General features: G+C 37.9%; 1 protein-coding gene across 6 annotated transcripts in view; it reads right to left on the bottom strand.

Moving 5' to 3' along the window:
* The window catches only part of MCM8 (minichromosome maintenance 8 homologous recombination repair factor), a 34,192-nt gene extending 12,098 nt beyond the window's left edge, over nucleotides 1-22,094 (bottom strand). The window contains exons 1-13 of one of the 6 annotated variants that reach the window (XM_074317505.1): nucleotides 21,500-22,094; nucleotides 19,537-19,689; nucleotides 19,166-19,249; nucleotides 17,368-17,450; nucleotides 16,780-16,929; nucleotides 14,919-15,022; nucleotides 14,091-14,289; nucleotides 10,666-10,751; nucleotides 8,639-8,790; nucleotides 8,202-8,397; nucleotides 4,951-4,981; nucleotides 4,260-4,400; nucleotides 1,497-1,638 (exon numbers count right to left, since the gene is read on the bottom strand). In XM_074317505.1, the coding sequence (XP_074173606.1) occupies nucleotides 1,497-1,638; nucleotides 4,260-4,400; nucleotides 4,951-4,981; nucleotides 8,202-8,397; nucleotides 8,639-8,790; nucleotides 10,666-10,751; nucleotides 14,091-14,289; nucleotides 14,919-15,022; nucleotides 16,780-16,929; nucleotides 17,368-17,450; nucleotides 19,166-19,249; nucleotides 19,537-19,684 (1,516 nt within the window). In that variant the 5' untranslated portion in view covers nucleotides 19,685-19,689; nucleotides 21,500-22,094. The remainder of the gene's footprint in view (nucleotides 1-1,496; nucleotides 1,639-4,259; nucleotides 4,401-4,950; nucleotides 4,982-8,201; nucleotides 8,398-8,638; nucleotides 8,791-10,665; nucleotides 10,752-14,090; nucleotides 14,290-14,918; nucleotides 15,023-16,779; nucleotides 16,930-17,367; nucleotides 17,451-19,165; nucleotides 19,250-19,536; nucleotides 19,690-21,499) is intronic. The other 5 variants (XM_074317508.1, XM_074317506.1, XM_074317509.1 and 2 more) reach the window with 5 other exon arrangements.
* Between the last annotated feature and the right edge of the window lie 21 nt (nucleotides 22,095-22,115).

Here is a 22,115-nt window from a genome sequence, read left to right as displayed (position 1 = left end):
TATAAGTGGACCCAAGCAGTTCAGACCATGCTGTTCTAGGGTCAACTGTATTTGGAAGGTAGAGCTAACAAGAGTCACTGACAGACTGGATGTGGGGAAGATTCGCTGACAGACTGGATGTGGGGTATGAGAAAAAGTCAAGGATGACTCCACATTTTCTTATTTGAGTAAATACAGGGATGAAATTTACTGAGATGGGAAAGACTGTAAGAATAGGTTTGAAGGGGAAGATCAGCATTTTGGTTTCGGACATGTTAAGATTGACACCGTTATAGACATACTGCAAAGGCAGTAAGAAATGTGTGCCTAGAGTTCAGGGGAGAAGAAATACAAATTTGGAAATTTTCAGCATATAGGTGTAAGTAAAGCCATGAGACTAGATAAGATCACCATGAAGGTGAATACAGACCAAGAAGAAAAATGGTACAAAAACTAAGCACCCTGAGGTACCAACCAGTTAAGAGGCTGGAGAGATGAAGAACAAGTCAAGACTGAGAAGGGGAATGAAGCAGGAAGAAAACTAGAAGAATGAAGTATCCTGGAGCTGGAGGGGGCAGTGATCAGCTGTGTCAAATATAAATGACGGGTCCAGGATTTAGAAATGTGGCGGTCACCGGCAGACTGGAGGGAATGAATGACCTTTATTGGACTGGAATCTGGGTACTGCCTGACACGTGCATAGGAACATGTTTTTCCAATAGTGTTAAAGCATCACAAAGAGAAAGTTCGGTAGCAAAGCCCAAAGGAGATTCCGTCTTGTTAAGCCCTCCAACTGGATTTTTTATGAACTGTCAGTCAAATCCTGAAAAACACCCCGATAAGATGGGTTAAAATATCGCAAAACTTCTACAGTAATAGCTCTAAGCTCTTATTGTAAGTCCTCTGAGAGCAAAGGTTAACATTCACCTTCTTTTTAGTTCCAAGGCATCTAGCACCATTCTGAGCTAAGTAACGGTCATGTATTCAACAAGCATTTACTGTGCACCTATGTACTAGGTGATAGGAATACAGCAGTCAACAAGCCACCCAATCTCACCCCACACGGAACTTACTACAAAGCTTTTTTTTTTTTTTTTTTAGTCTCAGATGCACAAAACAAAGTAGTACTTAGACGTTTATCATTTATATCCCTCACACTGTGTCAACCCCCTTCACCCCATATAAAGCTTTAAAACAAGTCACAAATGTGATGGGTGGTGTGAAATGGAAAGTGTGGAGAGCTATATCTATTTGACCTGATTATTTAATTTTTACATACAATTGTATCTGCTGCAAGATTCTGAAAATGAACGACATTTAAGTACCAGTTTCAATTCTGCATATAAATAAAAATGCCAGTACTATATTTCTTGTTATTTTTTCTGTCATTTATACTTAACTCACTGGTTGGGAAAGTGCTGTCCAAGTGCCTCTTGAACAGAATATAAAGAAATTAACTGAAAAGTTTTTTTGAAAAAAAAGCTCCAGAATTATTATTATTCACTTTGATCTCTTACCTTGATCACCAAGTACCAGGGCACCAGCTTCCAAAGCAAAACCTCCAGAGGAACTATCTTTTGAAAGAGTTACCGTCAAACCAGAGGTGGTTGTGGTATTACCACAAACATACACACCGCGTGGAGCGACGTTGCATACTGCCTGGGAAAACAAAAAGTTTAAGAGAATCAGCGAAAGGAAAAGGGAAATAATAGCTAATAGTAACTGCTCACAAATGTTAACTATATGCCATGTATTCTTCTAAGAGCTTTAGCATACAGTCTTCAGCAGCAAAGTAAGAGGAAGGTATTACTACATCCCTGTGTACTGATACAGGAAACCAACGCCTACAGAGAGTAACTCACACAGCTATGAAGGTGTGAAGTCAGGATTCAATCAAACCCAGGCAGCCTGACTGATGTCTGTGGGCATGTGATACTCTACACAATTCCATTTTATGCTTCATTTTCAAGTTCAAATAGCAAAAATGTGAGTACGAATTTTAATCTCAAAGGCCCCAGTGCTTCTTTAAACATCAAATAATAAAATGGCTCAATAATGGTTGCCCCTGAGTAAAAAATCTATGATAGATCGGAAAAGTTGTCAAATAGCACAATAGTTAAAAGCATGCACCTCCAGTCAGGCCGACCTGGTTTAATCCTTGCTCTACTATGTGCCAGCTGTGCTGCTCTTGGACCTCTCTAAGCCTCATCTTCCTTGTATTTTATCACATATTGTCCTGAGGAGTAAGTGAGATCACGTATGGAAGGCACTTACCCTGGTAGCCGGCACACAACATGTGCCCAGCGCAAGGCTGCTGGATACGGCCGTGCACTACACAACTCTAGGAGACAGCGCTCACACTGTTACCTACGAGTATGTCAGTGACCTGGGCTTGTGCAGTGCACCGGCCAAGGCACCCTACGGTGCCTTGCTTATAAACAGTAGCTATAATTATTTTTGTTACTTGTAATTCCTTATTTGTTAGTCTAAGAGTATGATGGTTTACTACATGGTCAGAGGAAAGGGGGGTTAAAAATATAAAGTAAATGACTCATAACTGTTAGTGTTAGACTAATTTTTTAAAATCCTGGCTTAGTGGGTCTAGCAGTCTTACATGCGATACCCTCAACTATTATTCACAACATTTAATTTCCACTAATATTACATCTTCTATTTTTAAATTCAGCCAAGGGTTTTAAAGGTATTATTTTGGGTCTAAAAACAAAAACTGCCAATGTCATTTCTTGGTATTAAAACATTTGCAATGCCCTTAATGTTTTTTGGAACCATTACCTGCCAAGACGTACTGTGCAAATAAAAAAGGAGTAAGAGAGAAAAATGAAGTTTCATATGCTGTAAGCAAAATGTAAAAATTAAATGATTTGTACAGATAATAGACACTGTGGAGGTTAAGCCAGGCTTCAACCTATAATATTCTTAATTCAAAAATCACATACACAATGCTACAAAAAGATAGAAAAGAAAGCTGTACCAATTTAGACCCCCACATGTACTTTACGTGTGCATATTCTGGCTAGCTATCCTGTTTTCATTTTTATCAACTTTGTTTCACCTGCAACTGGGTACTCTGTGCCAGGCTTGTGGCAAGGGCTCAGAACAGAATGCTTTTTTGTGTGTGTGTTTTTTTAAATAGGTCCAGTTAGTCAAAAGGAACAAAATACGGAAACAGATGAAACGTCAGATTAGGAATTAAAATGATGACTGGTTTAACACTCAACCACAGGAATTAAAGACCTTATTTCCTGTGGATGAGTGTTAAACCAGTCATCATTTTACGAGAAGGGCAGTGTTAAACCAGTCATCATTTTACGAGACTCTTAACGAGAAGGACAGTGGGTTTACAGAGACCAAAGCAGTTCTCAGTCCTGGCTGCACGTCACAATCACCTGTGGAGGGTTATACACGCACAGACAGTAGGATCCTAACCCAGAGACTCTTCATTCATTTGGCCTGCGGCAGGCCTCAGTATTTTCAAAGTGCTCCAAAGGTGCCAGACTTCCCAGCCCTCAGAGGAAGATTCAGTAGTCATAGGACTATAACACCCCCCAAAGAGCCAGGGATCCCCTGGCCTAGTCACATTTTTCCACATGGGGGTAGGGGATAAGGAGGGGGCGTGGGCATTCTTAGAAAAGACATCATGGTTGGCTGACCAGGTTTCACTCCAAGGAAACCACAAGCATCCTCACAAGCAGCACCTGTAGGGCCATCATAAGCCCTTGAGGGGAGACTCACTAGACTCTGCTCGGCACAGACAGAAACTTCTTGGGGACCAACAATGAACTGGTCACAGAAGCTGCCTTCCTTTGGACTCAGAAGCAGTGAGATATCAACAGATTTCTTAGCTTTATCAGATTATTCTTCAAGCCCCAACAGTGTTTACCGAGTTGTGTGAAGAGAGAACGGGTGACCCTGCTTTGGTTTCTTGAACTATTCTGTGCATAGGTGAGGTCACAACGATAAAGACGAGCAAAGCAATGGAGACAAAGTGGGGGTTAGGGAAATAAATGGCTGATGTTTCACAATATTGACATTTCCACAGACCGGCAGGCCTGTGCAGCCTGCATGACAGAAGACCAGCTCAATTTGAAAAGATGCTCAGGTACAGGTTCTATATGCCTCACACAAACCCAATCACTTATACCACCAGGCAAACTAGATCCTGTGGAACACACACACTTCATGCTTTGAACCAATTCATTTGTGAATTATTCATGCGTTTTATAAGCAAAAGGTAAAATATTAAATGATCGATTTCCTACCTGTAGCATCTGACTCTTTCCCAAGCCTGGATCTCCAACAACAAGGACATGAGGGTCTCCTCGAATTGGAATTCTGTTTTTGTCATCTGCATATTTATGGCTTCCTCCAAACAGTGCTAACACCAAACCTGCTTTCACAAGCTCAAGTGTGAAGAAGTGAGGGGGTAGAGTGAGAAAAATATAAAGATGCCTAGCAAAAGGGGTGCTCCTCCTTTTAGTTTATGACATTTATTTCTTTAAGAAATTTTTTAAAGCATGACTGAACTTAACTTTTTTCATAAGAAAAGTTAAGTCTAATAATATGAACTACTATAATGTAAATGATTAAAAAGCAAAAACTAGAAGTACATAAAATCAGAGCAGTACATATCTTAAAAGTCTCTGAGTGAAGACCTACCGTGCAAGGCATGAATCCATTCCACAAAACTGAGAAATATTTGTTAGTTTCCGCTTTAATGTTTACAGTGTCCAGAGTCAGTTTAAAGGAAACCCATTCCTATTAACTAATTAATAAGCAACTTTTTCTTACAAGGGGCTATAGTTTGCCTGTCACAGCATTCATTTATGGAGAACAATGATTCATATTAAAATATGAATAACTGGCCAACAGAAATTAGCTATTTTTATAAAGTCTAATTTTATTTTTGCCAACTTTATATACTTTTGAGTAAAAATGAAATAAAATACTTACTTCATGGCCAAAAATGACAGGGCAAAGCGAGCTGAAAAACAGAATACAGCTTATAAATTCCAACTTACACTTCATTAATCTACTAGAAGATCTACTTTACAGTTTGCTTAACTTGCTTTATTTTGCATCAAAAAGACAAAAAATAAAAAATTACATCCCCTCAAATAACTCAAGAAGTTTCATTCTAACAGTAAATTTCTCAAAATTCTTGGTAAATTATAAAGGGAAGAATGCTTAAAAACTGTTCCAATGTAAAGGAAACAGGATACTTATAAAGTATTTTAAAGTAACCAAATATACAGTTGATCTTTTTACATCACTAGCCTTTAAAACGATCGCAATCATGGTCTTCCACTTTTGCGTACAGAATTATACTGTATTTTATGTGAATAGACATCTTTAGACTTGTGCAGCCGAGTCACTGAAATGAGACTAAAGGGTGAACTGCATACACATTTTAAGGTGGGACAAAATTTCATTTTTCAGTTCAATCTAAAGATTCAGAACAAATAAGACCATATATGAATATAAAGTAGTTACTTTTATCAATTGTACAAACAAGGAACACAAAAAATAGGGTGGAAGAGATATACTAAAGAGTAACCTGTGAGTCATTATCCCGTTTAATGTATGTAAACGCGGACGTTGGTGTCCTGCCATATCCCCTTTGCACTCCCTGACCAGCATGTTCCTGCATAACCACTGCTGGCTTCCTACCTGGCTTTCTATGGCCGCAGACAGGCTAGAACTGCTGAGTTATCTAGAGCTCCCAGGAGCAGCTCCAAATCTAGGCCCTTGGATGGAAAAATACTGAGTTCTGCAGTCTAGTGTCCCAGCGGCCTCAGGAGGATTAAGCCCCGGATGCTAGTAGTAACCTGTTCATTATGGCACCATACACTCACTGACTGCCATCCTTTCCCTGTCTCACTTTCCCATTCCCCTACCAGTATATCTGGGTAAACTACACTTGCCAAATCATTGCTTCTGAAGGAACCTAAACTAAAACACATCCTTCTAACTGTCTTCTCCATTCTCCTTTCAAGGTCCTCCATTTGTTAATCTGGCAAGAGTCAACAAACCTTTTCTTAAAGGGCCAGAAAGTATTTTTGGTTCTATTGTCTTGGTCACAACTACTCAATCGGTCCAAAATCAATAGTCAACAATATGTAAATAAAAGTGCTCTAATGGAACTTTATTTACAAAAATAAGCACTCTGCCCAGTTTGCCAACCGCTGCAAGATTAACAAGTAGAGGACCATAAAAAAATTCTAGTTTTGATGTTGAAATCACAAACTTAGAACAAAAAGGTAAAAGCAAACCGTAGGAAGAAAACCCTAGTTTTTCATACTAGCTTATCTTTTATAAGTAATACAAAGGAAGGACCACTACAAATACTCATTTTTATTATTAACGGAGGAGAGGAACCAATCAAAGGTGTTTTGGTCCTCAACCAGGTAGCTCCTGGGCCCCTGCTACTGACCACACACGACACCCTCACTTCTCAGCAGATCAAACCCCCACCTGGGCTCAGCACCCTCTCTCCCATGGCAATCTATTCAGAAGTCTCTGAGAGTTTAAGGACTAATCCCCTGAGGAACTCTGTACTTTTCATCGTCCACTAATTAACATATTAAAAGCAGAAAAAAACAAGTGTACAAGCCTGAAGGAGAAAGCATGACAACACCAATTTTTCTCATACAGTTCATTTCAAAACCTCAGTTCTTTACCTCTCTTAGGTATGTCTATTATTGAGTCTCATTTTCCTCTATTTCTTCATAATTATCTAAAAAATTGTCAAAAAAGTATCAAAATAACAGCACACTGTTCATAGGTATATTATGGAATCTCATTTAATCTTCAGAACAACCTTCTGAGACAAGTATTAGATGATAAAAATGAAGGCGAAATTAAGCAACATGCCCCAGACCACACAAAGCAACTGGCTGAAGCAGGATTCTAACTTAGGTTTATTTCCAAAACAGAGCTCTTAACTACTCAAAAATGCCTCTACTTTGTTTCTTCTCTACTTCATGGCCATAACAAGAAGAAAAAAAAGAATATTACGAAATACTTATTGAATGTTAAGTGAGTTCTCCATGAGTCTCTTTCTTGCTTTTTCAAAGTGAAAAAAATAATCCCTTACGTACTACTAATTGAAATGACTTTGGAGTTCATTGTCCCATCAGTCTCTTGTGAGACAGTAAATTTTCCTTACTGTTTAAACTAGACGTCAGCAAACTTTTCTGTAAAGGACTAGACAGCAACTGTCTGTGAGCCATTTATTCTGTCGCAACATGAGTTCTCTCATGAATGAGTGTGGCTGTGTTCCAATAAAAGTTTATTTATGGACAGCAAAACTTAAATTTCATATAATTTGTGTGTCACGAAGTATTCTCCTTTTGATTTTTTTTCAGCCATTAAAAAATGTAAAAACCATTCTTAGCTCATGGGCCAAACAAAAATGGGCAGTTAGCTAGACTTGGCCTGTGAACCATAGTTTGCAACTGTGGACTAAAAGGGGCCACATACTAAACCTGACAAGCTCAGGGGAGACCTGCATGGTGGGCCTTACAAACTCAGAGACCACAAGTAACCACATAGGATGGTCTGAACATAAAAACTCCTAAAAGCAGGTCAGAGTGGATAGTCACATCCTAGGCCTGTAGGTTCCTTGACAATGACCAATCTTTACCTTAGGTGAGCCTGTCTATTATAACCTTTTTGCATCTTTGAAATGTCAGAGTAATCCCTTTTCCAGACCCTTCAGGGAACAACCATGCACTACAGCAAGAGACCACAGAACCCCTCATTGTTACCTTGTTCCCAGAATACCATCTCTATGCACAGTAAATGTTAATTGTTAACTATCCTGTACCCACCAAAGTAAAAGTATGCATCTCTCCACTTTACTTTTTATTCAATCTCAGAGATTTCCCTGCTTTGCTTTCTCCCACCCCTTAACCTACCACACCAACGGATTTCACGTAACCCTCCTTACATTTCCTCCTTTTAGTCTAATGTACAAAATAAGCTATAAAACTGCAGTTCTCTGAAGCTTTTTCTCAATCCGTGGAGATTTTGCTTCCCAGCAATTGTCCTCAGTTTGGCTCAAATAAACTCATAAAAATTCCCTACAGGTTTGGACATTTCTTACATCGACACAACCATTTTGACTAGTTTTTTGTTACTTCTAGCCCAAAGCACCCCAATATGCACACAAATAATAAAACCTCAGATAATGTCATACATACTTGACGATAAGTTTGAACAGGTTTTCTTCAGCTTGAATCTCTTGGATGGCATAAAGATCTCTAAGTGAGAACTCCATCAATGTTCCATGCTTATACCCATCCTCAGAAGCCTTTGTTTTCTGTCCTTTGCTATTGCTAATAGAATTTGCTTCAATGTACAAAAGGAACATGCATTTGTCATTCTTATTTCGAGAACCTGTCAATTTCAAAGTGTGAAATACAATAACTGATATTTTCATTTTCCTATGAAGATTCAAACAGAATGTAAAAGAATGGCACAGTGAGCTACAAATAAACCTTTATTTCACAGGAAAAGTTTCACCTATGTAATAAACAAGGAACCCTCTAAATTAATGGAGATTCAGAAGTATCATAAGAGGAAAGACAAATGCTGACAAATTATTGTAGGACAATCAAAATGAGGAGTTATACCATACCTTCCTCGGCATTTGAGACTTTGACAACTCCAGTAATAGTCACGGTGTCTCCTGGAACACAGCTATCCACAAGATCGTGAACAAGCTCACACTCTATTGTTCGTGGAATCCGACCTGCTTCCCGCTGATCATCAGACATCAGCTCCTGGATTCTAAAAAGGTAAACAATTTTGGGTCAGTACACATATGGACTTTAGGTTATTTCTTCTATATATTCATTATTTAGGGTCCACATAGTGCTGAGCTAGATAAAGGGCTGTTTAAAAAAACAAAGTTCAACGGTGTATCTAAAATGACTTCAGCAGTTTCCAGTTAAGGATGGCAGGATGAGAGCGTGCATTTGTCCACCCTCCCTCCAAAATGTCCACCAAAATCAGTCACTAAAAGAGTGAACTTTTGAGTTGTGCAGAGGAATCAGCAAACAAAGGATACTATACTGAAATTTTAGAAATCAGCAAATGGGAAAGTATCAATAGATAAAATGAAATGATGTTCACAAAACACACAGGAAGATATAAGGCTATAAGAAATGTGGGTGCCAAAGTTCACTATCCCTAAGTTTGATTTCCTAATATCAGTTGTTCAAATCCAATTAAAATATGTAATCTTATTTTCTTTATGCTATTTTTACCTAAAAACAAACAGGTTTTGTTCAAATAATCAAATTACCCAGAATTTTCTATGCATATATATCCTATTGTGATACTTATATAGCACCGTCGAGGCCCTCATCACACCCTTCAGTAGTTAAAAGTCCTGCCGACGTGGGAGGGAAACCAGGGTTCCCTACTCACTGCGAACACGGTCATGTTCAGGAATCTTAAGCATTTCCTCTTTTATAAAATAGAGTGTAAATATCTCAGCACAGTGAAGTTAATTATCACATATGCTGGTCTTGGTTTTTACAGGACAGAAGGGGATAAAGCTAGGACAGGACTTGGTAGCAACCTATCTCACTTTTCCCCTACTTTCTTAGTTTTTTAAGACTATTTCAGCCAGGTTTCCTGGAGAGCACTCTGACTTCAAAACTACCCATTCTTGGGGAAGCCGGATGGCTCAGCTGGTTAGAGTGCGAGCTCTGAACAATAGGGTTGCCAGTTCGATTCCCACATGGGCTGGTGAGCTGTGCCCTCCACAACTAAATTGAGGACAATGAGCCGCTGCTGAGCTGCCGGCGGGGCAGCCGGATGGCTCAGTTGGTTTGAGCGTGAGCTCTAACAAAAAGGTTGCCAGTTCAATTCCCACATGGGATGGTGGGCTGTACCCCCTGCAACTAAAAATTGAAAACGGCAACTGGACTTGGAGTTGAGCCGCACCCTCCACAACCAGATTGAAGAACAGCTACTTGGAGCTGATGGGCCCTGGAGAAACAAACTGTCCCCCAATATTCCCCAATAAAATTTTTTAAAAAAAGTAACTGCGGTTTAAAAGGTTAAAAATAATTGCAAAAGCTGCAATTACTTAAAAAAAAACACCCACCCATTATTTTATATTTAGGATGAGTTGCGGGACTACCGCCAGAAACATGGAATAAATTGTTGCATTAAAAAGATATACACACAAAGAAAATATGACCTGTGAAAAAGTTTATTTTTTACAAAAATATCTATAGTAAAATGCTTCTTGGACAATGAGAACATGAAATGAAACACACCCATTTCTAAGAAACTCTTTATTTTAAACTTTCAAAACGATATTATTTCAATCACAGCTCATTATGGAATGAATTATACAGCTTTGCTTAAAGTCTACATCCAGTTCAATGAGTCACATAAATGAGAAATAAAATGAACTATTTCTTAGTAGCAAAAGGACATAATACTTGCATATCAAATCCTTTCTGGAGTCTGATAGGAAACCAATTTCAAAGACAATTATTTCAACACATAAACTCCTAATCAAATCTTTTATTATATACTGTGTTGCTGTCTACAAATAATCACAGTATAATACAGGAAAATCAAAGACTTACTTGGCAGTAGGACAGATCTAAAACCTGCCTTTCATTAAGTAATCTGACTGCTTACTTGATTGACTGCCAGTCCATCGTCACTGTGAGAGGAGAGCTACGCAGAGCAGTAAATGACTTCCCTCGACATGTAGGCACAGGACACTACAACAAGATTAATTCACATTCAGATTCTGATAAACTACAATCACACCTCGAGCTAAAAAGCATCATTTAATATTATCTTAAAAGTTGTTCTCAGAAGTAAAATGCAGTAAGAACTACAATGGTTTTCTATTTCCTTCTATACTGATTCTGTGTCATGAGCTATTAAGGCACTTTTTCAGCTGGTCCCTCTTGATGACCGCAGTTACTTTCTGCTGTGGGGGTTCCTCCCTTGCCTCTCACAATAAGCACTATTCCTTCCTTTGTGTCCATGCCGTCTCCGATCCTTGCATGCCCCCTCGCAGCCAGTCCCACATACCCAGCCTCAATCGTTCCCTTTTCAAAAGCCTTTCCTGGTTCTTCTTTAATCACCAGCTCTCCCATCTAGCCTCCTTTTGCACTGCTTGTATACGATACTATTTATAATATTGTCACTCACAGGCAGTCCTCAACATATAAGTAAGTTGTGTTCAAGTTTTCATGCGTCACTTGTTTGCTGACTGCACCTTAAGGTGCATTTATAAATTCAGAGAGTATGGCAGACTGTATTTTCCAAAGACGGTTGCAATGGTATCTCCCCATGAGCCTTTCTACAACCTGGCCACTCCCCCATCAAGAAATGGAGTCTAATTCCCCCTTCTTACAATCTGGACAGGCTTGTGACTCATTTTGCAACCAACAGGCAGGGACAGAAGTGATGCCACCTGACTTCTGAGGCTAGCTCAAAAGAGGCAAAGCCATTTCTGCCTGTCGGTTGGACTTCTGTCTCCTGAAGCTAACAGCTGCCGAGTGGACTGAGTGTCCTGAGATGCCCATACTGTGTGAAAGCCAAAACCAACCCACACAAAGACCACATGGAGGAGAGATGCCCTGCCGGCCCCCGCTGAATCCAGCCCACCTTGTTCTTCCTGTAAGAGAAAAAAGCCTTAGGGATTTCAATTTGAGTAAAAACGTAATAAATGTTAAACTTATTAAAGCCCAAGGATGATAAAGGCAACTCGGGAAAAAATAGCTGTGGTAAGTCTAACTACCTTATTAAAAGTTTTAATAAGAGCAATGTAAACATGTATAGAGAGCTGGCACAAGACCAGTGAAATGAAACAGAATCGTGTGTGTACAGAAGCACAGGGTACTACGGAAGAAGCATTATACGTCAGCAGGAACAGAGGGCTTCATTAATAAATGGTGACAACTGGCTTTTCACCTAAAAGAATAAAATTAGATCCTTAGTTTATGCCATTGACAAAATTAAATTCCAGCTGGATCAAAGATCTAAATACAAAAAACAAGGCTTAAAAGTTAGGAGAAAAGGTAAGAAATATGTTTATGACGTTTGAGTGAGGAAGGCCTTCTTAACCACAGCTTTGTTTTATACAAAAAAGTCATAAAGGAAAAGATGATCAATTTGACCATATCAAAATGTAAAACTACAAAACAAAAAATGCACCACAAAGTTTTAAAAAACAAACCCAAAACTGGGGAAAAAACATCTATAATGGATATAATCAATGATTAGTATCCAGAACTCATAAATAACTCCTGTTAATAGTACAGTAGTCCCCTCTTATCGGTGGTTTTGCTTTCCGCAGTTTTTGTTATCTGTGGATAACCACGAGCTAACTGCTATCTGAAAATATTAAGTGGAAAATACCAGAAATAAACAATTCATAACTTTTAAACTGTATGCTGTTGAGTAACGTGATGAAATCTCAAGCTGTCCCACTCTGTCCTGCCCAGGACATGAATCATCCCTTTGTCCAGCATCTCCACACTGTACAGGTTCCGTACCTGTGATTCACTTAGAAATTGTCTGGGTTATCAGATCAACTGTCATGGTATTACAGTGCTGTGTTCAAGGAACCCTTATCTTACCTAATAATGGCCTCAAAGTGCAAGAGTAGTGATGCTGGCAATTTGGGTCTGTCAGAGAGAAGCCATAAAGTGCTTCCATTAAGTGAAAAGGTATGCATATACAACGAAAACGGAATATATATATGTGTGTATATATATATATACACACACATATATATAATATATATATATATGTATGTATATATATTTAAGTACTATTTGCAGTTTCAGGCATCCACTGGGGGTCGTGGAATGTATCCCCTGCAGATAAGGGGGGACTACTCTATAAAGAGAAAAATAAACAGAAGGTACAAACAGAAAATTCAATAAAGAAGAAAACTGAATGGCCAATGAAGATGTGAAAAGACACTCAACCATAACAAAAATCATAGAAATTCGTATTAAAAATGAAGTACCATTTTACACCCATCAGACTGGCAAAATTAAAAAGCCTAACAACACCAGATGTTAATGAAAATATGGGAAAATAACAATTGCTTAACACTACCTGGAGGGGTGTAAGTTAGGACTGACACTCGAAAATAATTTGGCGGTATCTAGTAAAGTTAAAAATAAGCATATCCTGCAACTGAGGAATTCCTCTGCTGAGGAGATATGTACAAGAATATTCTCTGCAGCATCACCTGTAATTGTAAAAAACTGGAAACAACACAAATGTTCACCAGAAGAATGGATAATTAGTGACTATTCATTTGATGGAATACGCCACAATAATAAAAATGAAAGAATTAGATGTGTGCCAAGAGAGGAAGAACTCAAAAACAACCACATGGAATAAAAAAGTTGCACAATGTTACTTTCAGTATACCATTTATGTAAATACACACTAGAAAACAAACCCTAGATCTATAGTCAAGTATGAATGCAGGCTTGAGGAATCCATACCAATTTCACAATAGTGGCTGCCCCTAGGGATGGAACAAAGTGAATGGAACTGGGGAGGGGAACAGAGAGACTTCAACTCTTAACTACTTTTGTTTAAAAAATTAAGCTAAAATCACAAAATATTAGTATTTGCCAACTCGTAATGGTGGGTATACAGATGTTAGTTATATTATTCTCTGTACTTTTCTATAGTTTTAAAAATGTTAAAGAAAAAAAGACCACTTTCAAACACCACAATAAAGAAAACTTGATGTGTGCACCTATTAAGTCAAAATAGAAAAATATGAATGGAAAGCATACACATTAACTTCAGGATAATGACTATTTCTGGGGGTTAAAAAAAGTAAGGGGTTAAAAAAAGACACTGATTTTATCAGTGATGCTTTATATCTTTAAAAATATATCTGGAGCTGGCAAGATGTAAATTCTGAGTGGTGGGTAAAGGAATGTTTATTTTCATAATTTAAAGACTAAAAATAAAAATAAGCTCTGTGTTCAGAAACTTCAGGAAATGTTTTCTGTAAATTAATTTGCCTTCTCTACCAAGATAAATAAAGAGGTAGTTCAAGAACATGCGATCACCTTTGTGGGAAGATTATATTTTCCATCTGGAAGAGAAAAACCCTGAACTTCTCCACATGCAGCACAAAGAAAAGCCATCTTGGTGCAAAGCGGCTTTATGTTACTGACGCGAACCACTGTCCCTCTCAGAGCAATGTATTTTCCATAGTAATTTGCTCGGACATTCTTGAGCTGTGTCAAGGGCTCATAGTTGTATACCCTAAAAACAAAAACAGCAACATATTTATCTATGATTTACAATGGACAGAAAATTGAGGTTGTCTATATTTTCACAAGTTCCTTTTAGGAGAAACCATGCAATTCTCCAACCATAGCGTCCCTGTATACATATCAGAAAATTCACAAACATGAAATCATTCTTAAAAATAAAACATGCTAAACCTTCCCTTTTCTTCTTGTCCCACTGATTGCTTTCTAGTGAAAAAAAGAAAAAAACACACAATAAAGATGAATTAAAGAGAAACAAAGTTCCATTAGTTCTGTGTCGAGTAGCAACCTAAAAATTTTAACAAAATATAATCACATCACTTAGTGTATTACATGGATCATTAAATTTAAACAGTGGGGTCTTGATAAGTACACATCCAAAATCAATGTTTACAAAACACTACAGGCTGAGAAATCAAGTTATTTGGGCAGAAGAGGTTTATTTCCATTGTGATTTTTTTGAAGAACTCTCAGTGGGTTCACTTGGGTGTGATGACCAATGAGGTAGTAAGGAACTCATACGCGTTTTACTGATTTCTTTGGCTTTATAAAATGAGGTTCTCATTCTTAAACAGTCTTCAATGCCCAATTCTAAATAATTAATACCAGCAAATTCCTCACCTTGCATGAATGTGTGGCACATTTACCATTGTTTTCCCATCTCTAGACAATCCTTCTTGGGCTTGTAATTCAGCTGCATGCCTTTCAAGGTCCTTAGTTAATACCTAAACAGGACATTTACTCAAAAGTTGGAAACAAAATACCATCTTGAAACAGAACTCTTTTATAAAAAGAGAATATGAAGTTTATGAATATAAACAGTTCAGAATAGGACATTAACAGAACCCTAATAGCCCCTAACAACTCTGATCTTCAATTATGACTACTTATTTTATAGGAGATTTTGATTTACCTGGGATTCTGTTGTCCCTGGACTGGAAAACTCCAGCATCCCTGTCTGCTAAACTTAGTATTAAAAGTCCTTATGGTAGCCCCCAAAGCTATTACCTCCTGGATGGGTCTGATGAAAAAGTATTTTGTACATCTCCCAATTCACTGATCAATTAAGAGAGAAAACAAGGATGACTTTTGAAATACACAATACCCATTCCCTTGGCATCTGACATTAAATAAACATTTAATATCTACTTGCATATAAAACAGTATGCTGACAATCTAGGAGAGAAAATGAAATGCACATACACAGCTATACTTGTTATAAGTACCATAAAGATTTACAGATGAAATACCATGCGAGTTTTTAAAAGGGGTCATGAGAAAAGTTTCACAGAGAGATAATTGAGCTAGGCCTCAAAAATTTGGATATGCAAGGCAAAGGGCATTCTATGCCGAATGCATAGCACATGTGAGAGGCAGAAGTATTTAGAAAATCCTGGAGAGAGCTCAGTTTAGCTGGATGGTAGTGAATGAAGGACAGCTGTGGGGAGAGGAAGCTGAACCAGACCGTGGAAGGCCTTCAATGTCAGGTAAGGATTTAGATTTCATTTGGTAGAAGTCAACACAGTTTCTAAGGACAAATCTTGTTTTACCATGTATGGCAACAGTTTAGGAAAGATAACAAAGGCTTAAGACAGAGGCAGTAAGGATGGAAAAGAGGTAGATTTAAGAGACATTTTAGAAATAGAAATGAAAGGATGTAGTGACTTGAATACTGAGAAATAATGAGCAAGAGGAGTCTGAAGACAACAGCCAAGGTTCCCAGGCTTGGGTTACCAGTCGTATACACATCTTTGTAACGAATCATTCCTTTGCCTGGATACGCTTACCTCCCCTGCTCCATGTCCAGTCCTCGGTACCCCTTTTAAAACCCATCATAAACCACATCACCTCTACAAGATCTTCCTCTGAGCTTTCCCCACTCATTGTATACCATGTTCCTCCCCAACAGCTCAGGATCTTATCTTTACATCTGAATGCACCCAGCACTTTCTCTGTTCCTAGCCTGAGATTTACTTCCCTTTGCCTTGAAGCATTTATGTGTTTGCCAGCCTAAAAAAATGCTTTTACGTATGTTGTGCCATCAGACCCTGAGAAAAACTCAGGCAGACACAGCACGCATTATTATTTTCAATTTATATACTGTGACGCGCAGAGAGATTAAGAGACTTGCCTCATGCCAGAGAACCTTTTTGTTCCAAGTCCAAGTTCATAACTGATAATACCATGATGCCTTGTCTTATCTTCCCTATGAGATTATATAGCTCCTTGAAAACAAAGTTTAATTTCCACATAATCTTTAATACAATTAAATTAATTATTCAAATAAATTAGAAGTAAACGTTGTATTTTAAGTAAGCTGTTGTATATAGAATGAAGGGTATCTCTCAAGGTAGGATTGCAACCTTTTGGTTTTAGCTATAGTATCTGTTTGGTAAAATCTAAGTATCTTTTAGAGAAGGTACTATTAAGGTAAAATCTTCCTTTAAAATTTTGACAAAAGTCTCACAAAATAAATATTTACCTGATGTATCGCCAGACCCATGCAAGCCAAGGTTTTCTCAGGTGTATCCCTTAATTCATTTGCTATATTTGGTATCAATTTAGCTATTTCATCGTCTTTTGTCAATTCTTTAAAATCCACCAAAATACTTCCCTTTCTTTCTATTTCATCCTACAAAATATTAAAATATGAAAACAATAATTGTTTTTCAGAGTTGATTATAACTGAGCATTCAACTACATATTTTGCAAAAGCATATATTTATATGCTAAATACTGTACAGTATTTATATGATAAATACTGTAAGTTTTGTAGCCAAGCATGGTTCTATTATTTTAAATATATGAACTTATTATTTATGCCTCTTAACAACCCTTGGGGTAGACATTAATACTACTATTCTCAACTGATAGATGAGAAAACCGAGGTATAGAGAAGGTAAGTAATTCAACAAAGTCCACATTGCAGGTAAGTGGCAGCGCTGGGAGCTGGACCAAGGTAGTCTGGCTCCGGTGTCTGTGATCACAACCACTAGCCCCTCAGATACATTGTTCAATAAGATGACACAAAAAAGGGAACGAGTAGCTTTTTGTTGTATGGGAATCTTACCTTATCATATAAATCAATACGCCTTGTGAAAAAAATTTCAAATGCTTCAATCTTCTCAATAAAAGGAGATCTATCGCTGTAAACTAATCAAACAAATACGGCATTAGCACTAATAATCACACATAATTTTCATGAGACAGAGGAAACACTATATACATAGTAGATGATTTTCCCAATTGCTTTGCGTTCTGGTTACATTTAGATAAGAAGTGGTGTTGCATGTATACTTAAGATTCTAAAACAAGTTTAGGTTTGCGTCATCTGAAATGCAGACAGAGAGGGTCTCTCTCTAAAAGCACCAATGTCTATGTCAGGTGGGCACTAGACTTATTGGGGTGATCACTTCGTAAGTTATATAAATATCTAATCACTATTTTGTACACCTGAAACTTATATAATATTATATGTCAATGGTAATTGAAAAAAATTTTAAATTATAAAATACAAAAATAAATACATAAATAAATAAAAGTACCAATATCTGGGAATCTTTGTATTGAAATTTTGACACCTAAAAGGATCTATCAGTTCAAATAGCTTACATAATAAAGCCAAAGCTAGACACAGGAACTAAACTCTTATTCTGAAACAGTCTTTACAAAGTAAATTCTACTAGTCCAAAATGCCATTTGTCAAAATCCCTTGCTCAGATCAGAGGAGAGACAGTCTACCACTTGACTCTGGTCCTAAAGCTGTAAGCTATCTTTTACACTCTAAAGTTCTATAACATTTTTGAATCGGTATTCTACACAGAAACAGTACAATGAAGTAGTCTGAAACGTATCTGTCTATATAACAGAAAACAGACTCTCAATATAAAAAAACATCCAAAAAGCACTTTATTCATTCACAAAATGAATACTTAGTGCCTGTTATGGGGCAAGATCCTTGCCCTTAAGCATTCCACAGTCTAGTGGGGAAAAAAACACTTTATCTATCTGTCATCTATCTCATATCTCATAAGAGACATAACAAGCCTACAGATACTGTAAGAGCACAGAAAAGACAATTCTCCAAACCTATACAGAGAGATGTATGATGTTAGCTGTTGTGCTTAACTGTGTTTCTACACAAATCTGTGTTGATTATCTTTCTGTTCCAAGTCTACCTTTTTATTTTCTGCTCTGTGATCCTATGACCAAGATCTGCACACTGCATTTCCTAGACTCAATTTAGGTTCTGCCAGTTGGAGGCACCTTAAAGATTGGTAGGTGGCAGGAAAGAAGAAAGGAATTTATTCTTGTTTCCAGTTCTTTTCAGCATCTCTTTAGCTGCAGAGGACAACTACAGTTCCAACTTCCAGTTCCGAGCACCAACACTGCTTTCCTCCCACCAGAGTCAGGAGCTTAATTTGCTTTAGTAGTCCAAATACAGCTTTACAGCATGCCCTTCGGGGTCAAAGCAAGAGGTATGCTGTGGCCCACTCTTTTGAATTCCTAGGTTCTGGCAACCTCAGAACTTTTCAGTTTTGTTTCCTCAGTCATAAGAATGGTTGCCACTTCCTGAAGTTACTACTATCTAGGGGCTTACCTCAATGTTCCCTTTTTGCTCTTTAGTTTTTTATCTATATATCCAAATCCCTGTATTAAATCCCCTTTTTGAAATACCTACTGTGGTTTCTGTTCTCCTGACTGATACAAAATCTAAACATAATGGTCTTAAAACATAAACATGAATTGTTTTGGTGAACTAATATTAAAGAGGGTATATATCAGTAAGCAAATGAATATGAGATGTAGCACCCAAAGACAAGTTAAGAAATGATCATTTATGGTACTTTGTACATTTTTTATTCTACCTTCTGAAAGATAAAGCTTCCAGCCTTTGTATGGTATGAATTGATCCAATGTTGATTGTAGTAGCAAAGACTGTGAGGTTTGTTCTGAAAACAAAACAGAATACTAGTTTAGTAGAAATGGAGCAAACATTTTTCTCCCTTATTTGCTTCTCCTTCCAACAATAAGAACTTGACATATTAATAGAGTATCTAAACTATAGGCTTCGGTAAGAAGTTTGGATATCAACATTCAAATACTACTTTAAGGGGTTACATCAATAAAAGACAGACTGAAATTTAAGTTAAACTGCTTTGTATATATGCCAGGCACAAACAGATTCCTTCATGAAGGAAAAAAAAAAAAAAAAGGAACAATCATTGACCTCCCCTACCAGAAGTATGCTTTCCCGTGGTTTTACTCAGGTCAAGTCTGTGTCCTCTTTCTCTCCATTTTTCTGAGAAGCTCCCACCACTTCTTCCTCTTTTCCATCTTTGAAATCTTCCTCGTCCAAATCCTCTACCTCTATATTCCCCATTCATGTCTTCTAAAAGATAGATTAGGCAAGTCTTCATCAAAACTTTAGGGGAAATAGTGCTCCTAAAAATGTATTAACATAGTAAATAAGTGAAAATTAACATATTCTAGTTTGAGACAGGCTTGCAACATTGCACACCATGGTATAAGCCCATTTCTTTTCTAATCTGCAGTTACTCTTCCAAACTCCATCTCTTTTTAAGGTATACCACAGATATTTAACCAAGTATACTGGATGTTGATGAGATAAAATAAGAAGAGGTATTGTACCTGTTTTCAAGGAGCTCCCACAATAGAAATGAAAACAAAACAGGCAATTAACTGAGATAACTTGTTTGTAGTGTTTTGAGACTTACAGGGCAGCACTGGCTGAACATAATCCTGACTGGTGAGACATCAGGAATACATCATTGTAGCTCCTTCTATATAGTCAATCCTGCAGTGTCTTACCCACTTTTATCACGGATACCAGGGCATTCTTACATAGGCATCTAAGGTGGACCTTTCTGGGGAAGCACAGGAGTGTGACAGGGTACATACATACATACATACATGTTTCAACCTTTCAACCAGAGTTCAGAACTGTCTTATAAAGACAATGGAAGCAAGATCAATTCTAGGTCAATATTGACTAGATGTTTTTTTTGTAATTTTTAGACAAATTTGTTGAACTACAATACTTTTTTGGAAAGCATCTCCATATCTGTTAATGTGTTGTAATTACAATCTTTTTTGCTAATTATCCTTTCACATTGTCTCTATTTTGTTACATAGCCAAGATACTCATTTTTATTAAATTCAAACCCATAAAGAGTTAGTTCCAGGCTGAGTATCAATAAATTGAACTACAAGTGACCTTTAAAAATCGGTTTTAAAATAATTCATATAGGTGGGGCACAGGGCATTTTTAGGGGAGTGAAACCATTCTGTATGATTCTGTAATGGTGGATATATGACATCATACACTTGTCAAAACTCATGGACCTATAAAACACAAAGAGTGAACCCTTTGTAAACTATGTAAACTACGGACTTCGGTTAATAACGAACTTATTGAATTTGGTCCATCGACTGCAACAAATGTATCACACTAATGCAAGATGCTAATAGGCAGATCTGGAGGTGGAGGGAGAGAAAAGAATATGTATGGGAACTCTGTGTACTTTGTGCAATTTTTCAGTAAACCTAAAATTGTTCTTAAGAAAGTCTATTTTCAAAAATAGGCCCTACCCTAAAGATAAAATTAAGAATATATCCGTATATTGTAGTGCAATTCATTACAAGAGAATGTATTCAAATGTTGGTTTAAAGGGATTTAAGTCATAAACAAGTTAAGAACTAAAGAAGTTCAGGATATTAGGGCAAGCCAGGACTTTGATAATCACCTAAAATACCTAAAGAATTCTTGATTCCATTCCTCAGGCTTCCTCCCTCCCTCCATCTCTTCCTTCCTTCTTTTCTCCCTTCCTTCCTTTATCCACATATTCAAAAACATGTATTGATCACCTGCTATGCGCCAAACAGTATTCTAAGCATAAAGAACCAAAAAGCAGTGACCAAAACAGACAAAAATGCACGCTCTCAAGAAGTGTTCATTCCAGAAAACAAAACAAAAATGTAAAGTAAAATATACACTATGTTAGAAGAGGACAAATGCTGTAGAGAAAAGCATGAAAGGGAAATGGAGAGACTGATTTTCCATAGGCTGGTCAGAGAAGGCATGGAGGCAAAGGTAACATTTGAAGGGATTTAAAGTAATAAACAAGTTAATAACTATAGAAGTTCACGATATTAGGGCAAGCCAGCACTTTGATAATCACCTACACCACATCACACGTTAAGAAACTAATGGCCAGAGAAACTGATCAAGATCAAAGTTGTTTGGTGGCAGCACTAATTTCAAAACTCCGTCTTCACACTCGCAAGCTGATGCGCTCCTTCCACAACGCTACGTGCCATCTTCCTCAAACGAGGTAATAGGGTGAGAACAGCTAGTAAAAAATCCAACACAAATGCAAGTAGGACTGGAGAATGAGCGAAGGTGCCGCCCCGGTAGGCCTGCTGTGCTTCGTTAAATACCCTACTTCACTTACGATCAGGCTAAGTTCTTACTGGCAAAGGACTGCGGTCCCAAAGCTTTCCTAGTTCACGCCCGGCCGGCTCTCCCTCCAGCCCGGGGAAAACACGGCGGGACGGAGAGGAGACTCCGAGGCCCGAGATCCTCCAGTGACCCCTGCCCAAGTCCCACGTTTCTCTTCAGCTGAAGCTCTCTGACGTCCCCGCGCACGGCCAAGTCTAATCTGTTCGAGCGGCTCGGGGACCTCAATTCATCCATCGAGGCCCATAAGACTCCCGGGAAGGTGTAGTGCCTCAAGCTGATGCCCAGTTTTCTTCCAAGTTCTTTTTTGGCGCTGCTGTGACGCAACTTCCGGCCAT

This window comes from Rhinolophus sinicus, linkage group LG13 (genome assembly GCF_036562045.2).
Source record: "Rhinolophus sinicus isolate RSC01 linkage group LG13, ASM3656204v1, whole genome shotgun sequence".
In the NCBI taxonomy this organism is placed as follows: Eukaryota; Metazoa; Chordata; class Mammalia; order Chiroptera; family Rhinolophidae; genus Rhinolophus; species Rhinolophus sinicus.
Note: the sequence above shows the minus strand (reverse complement) of the source record. Positions and strands in the feature narration are given on the sequence as shown.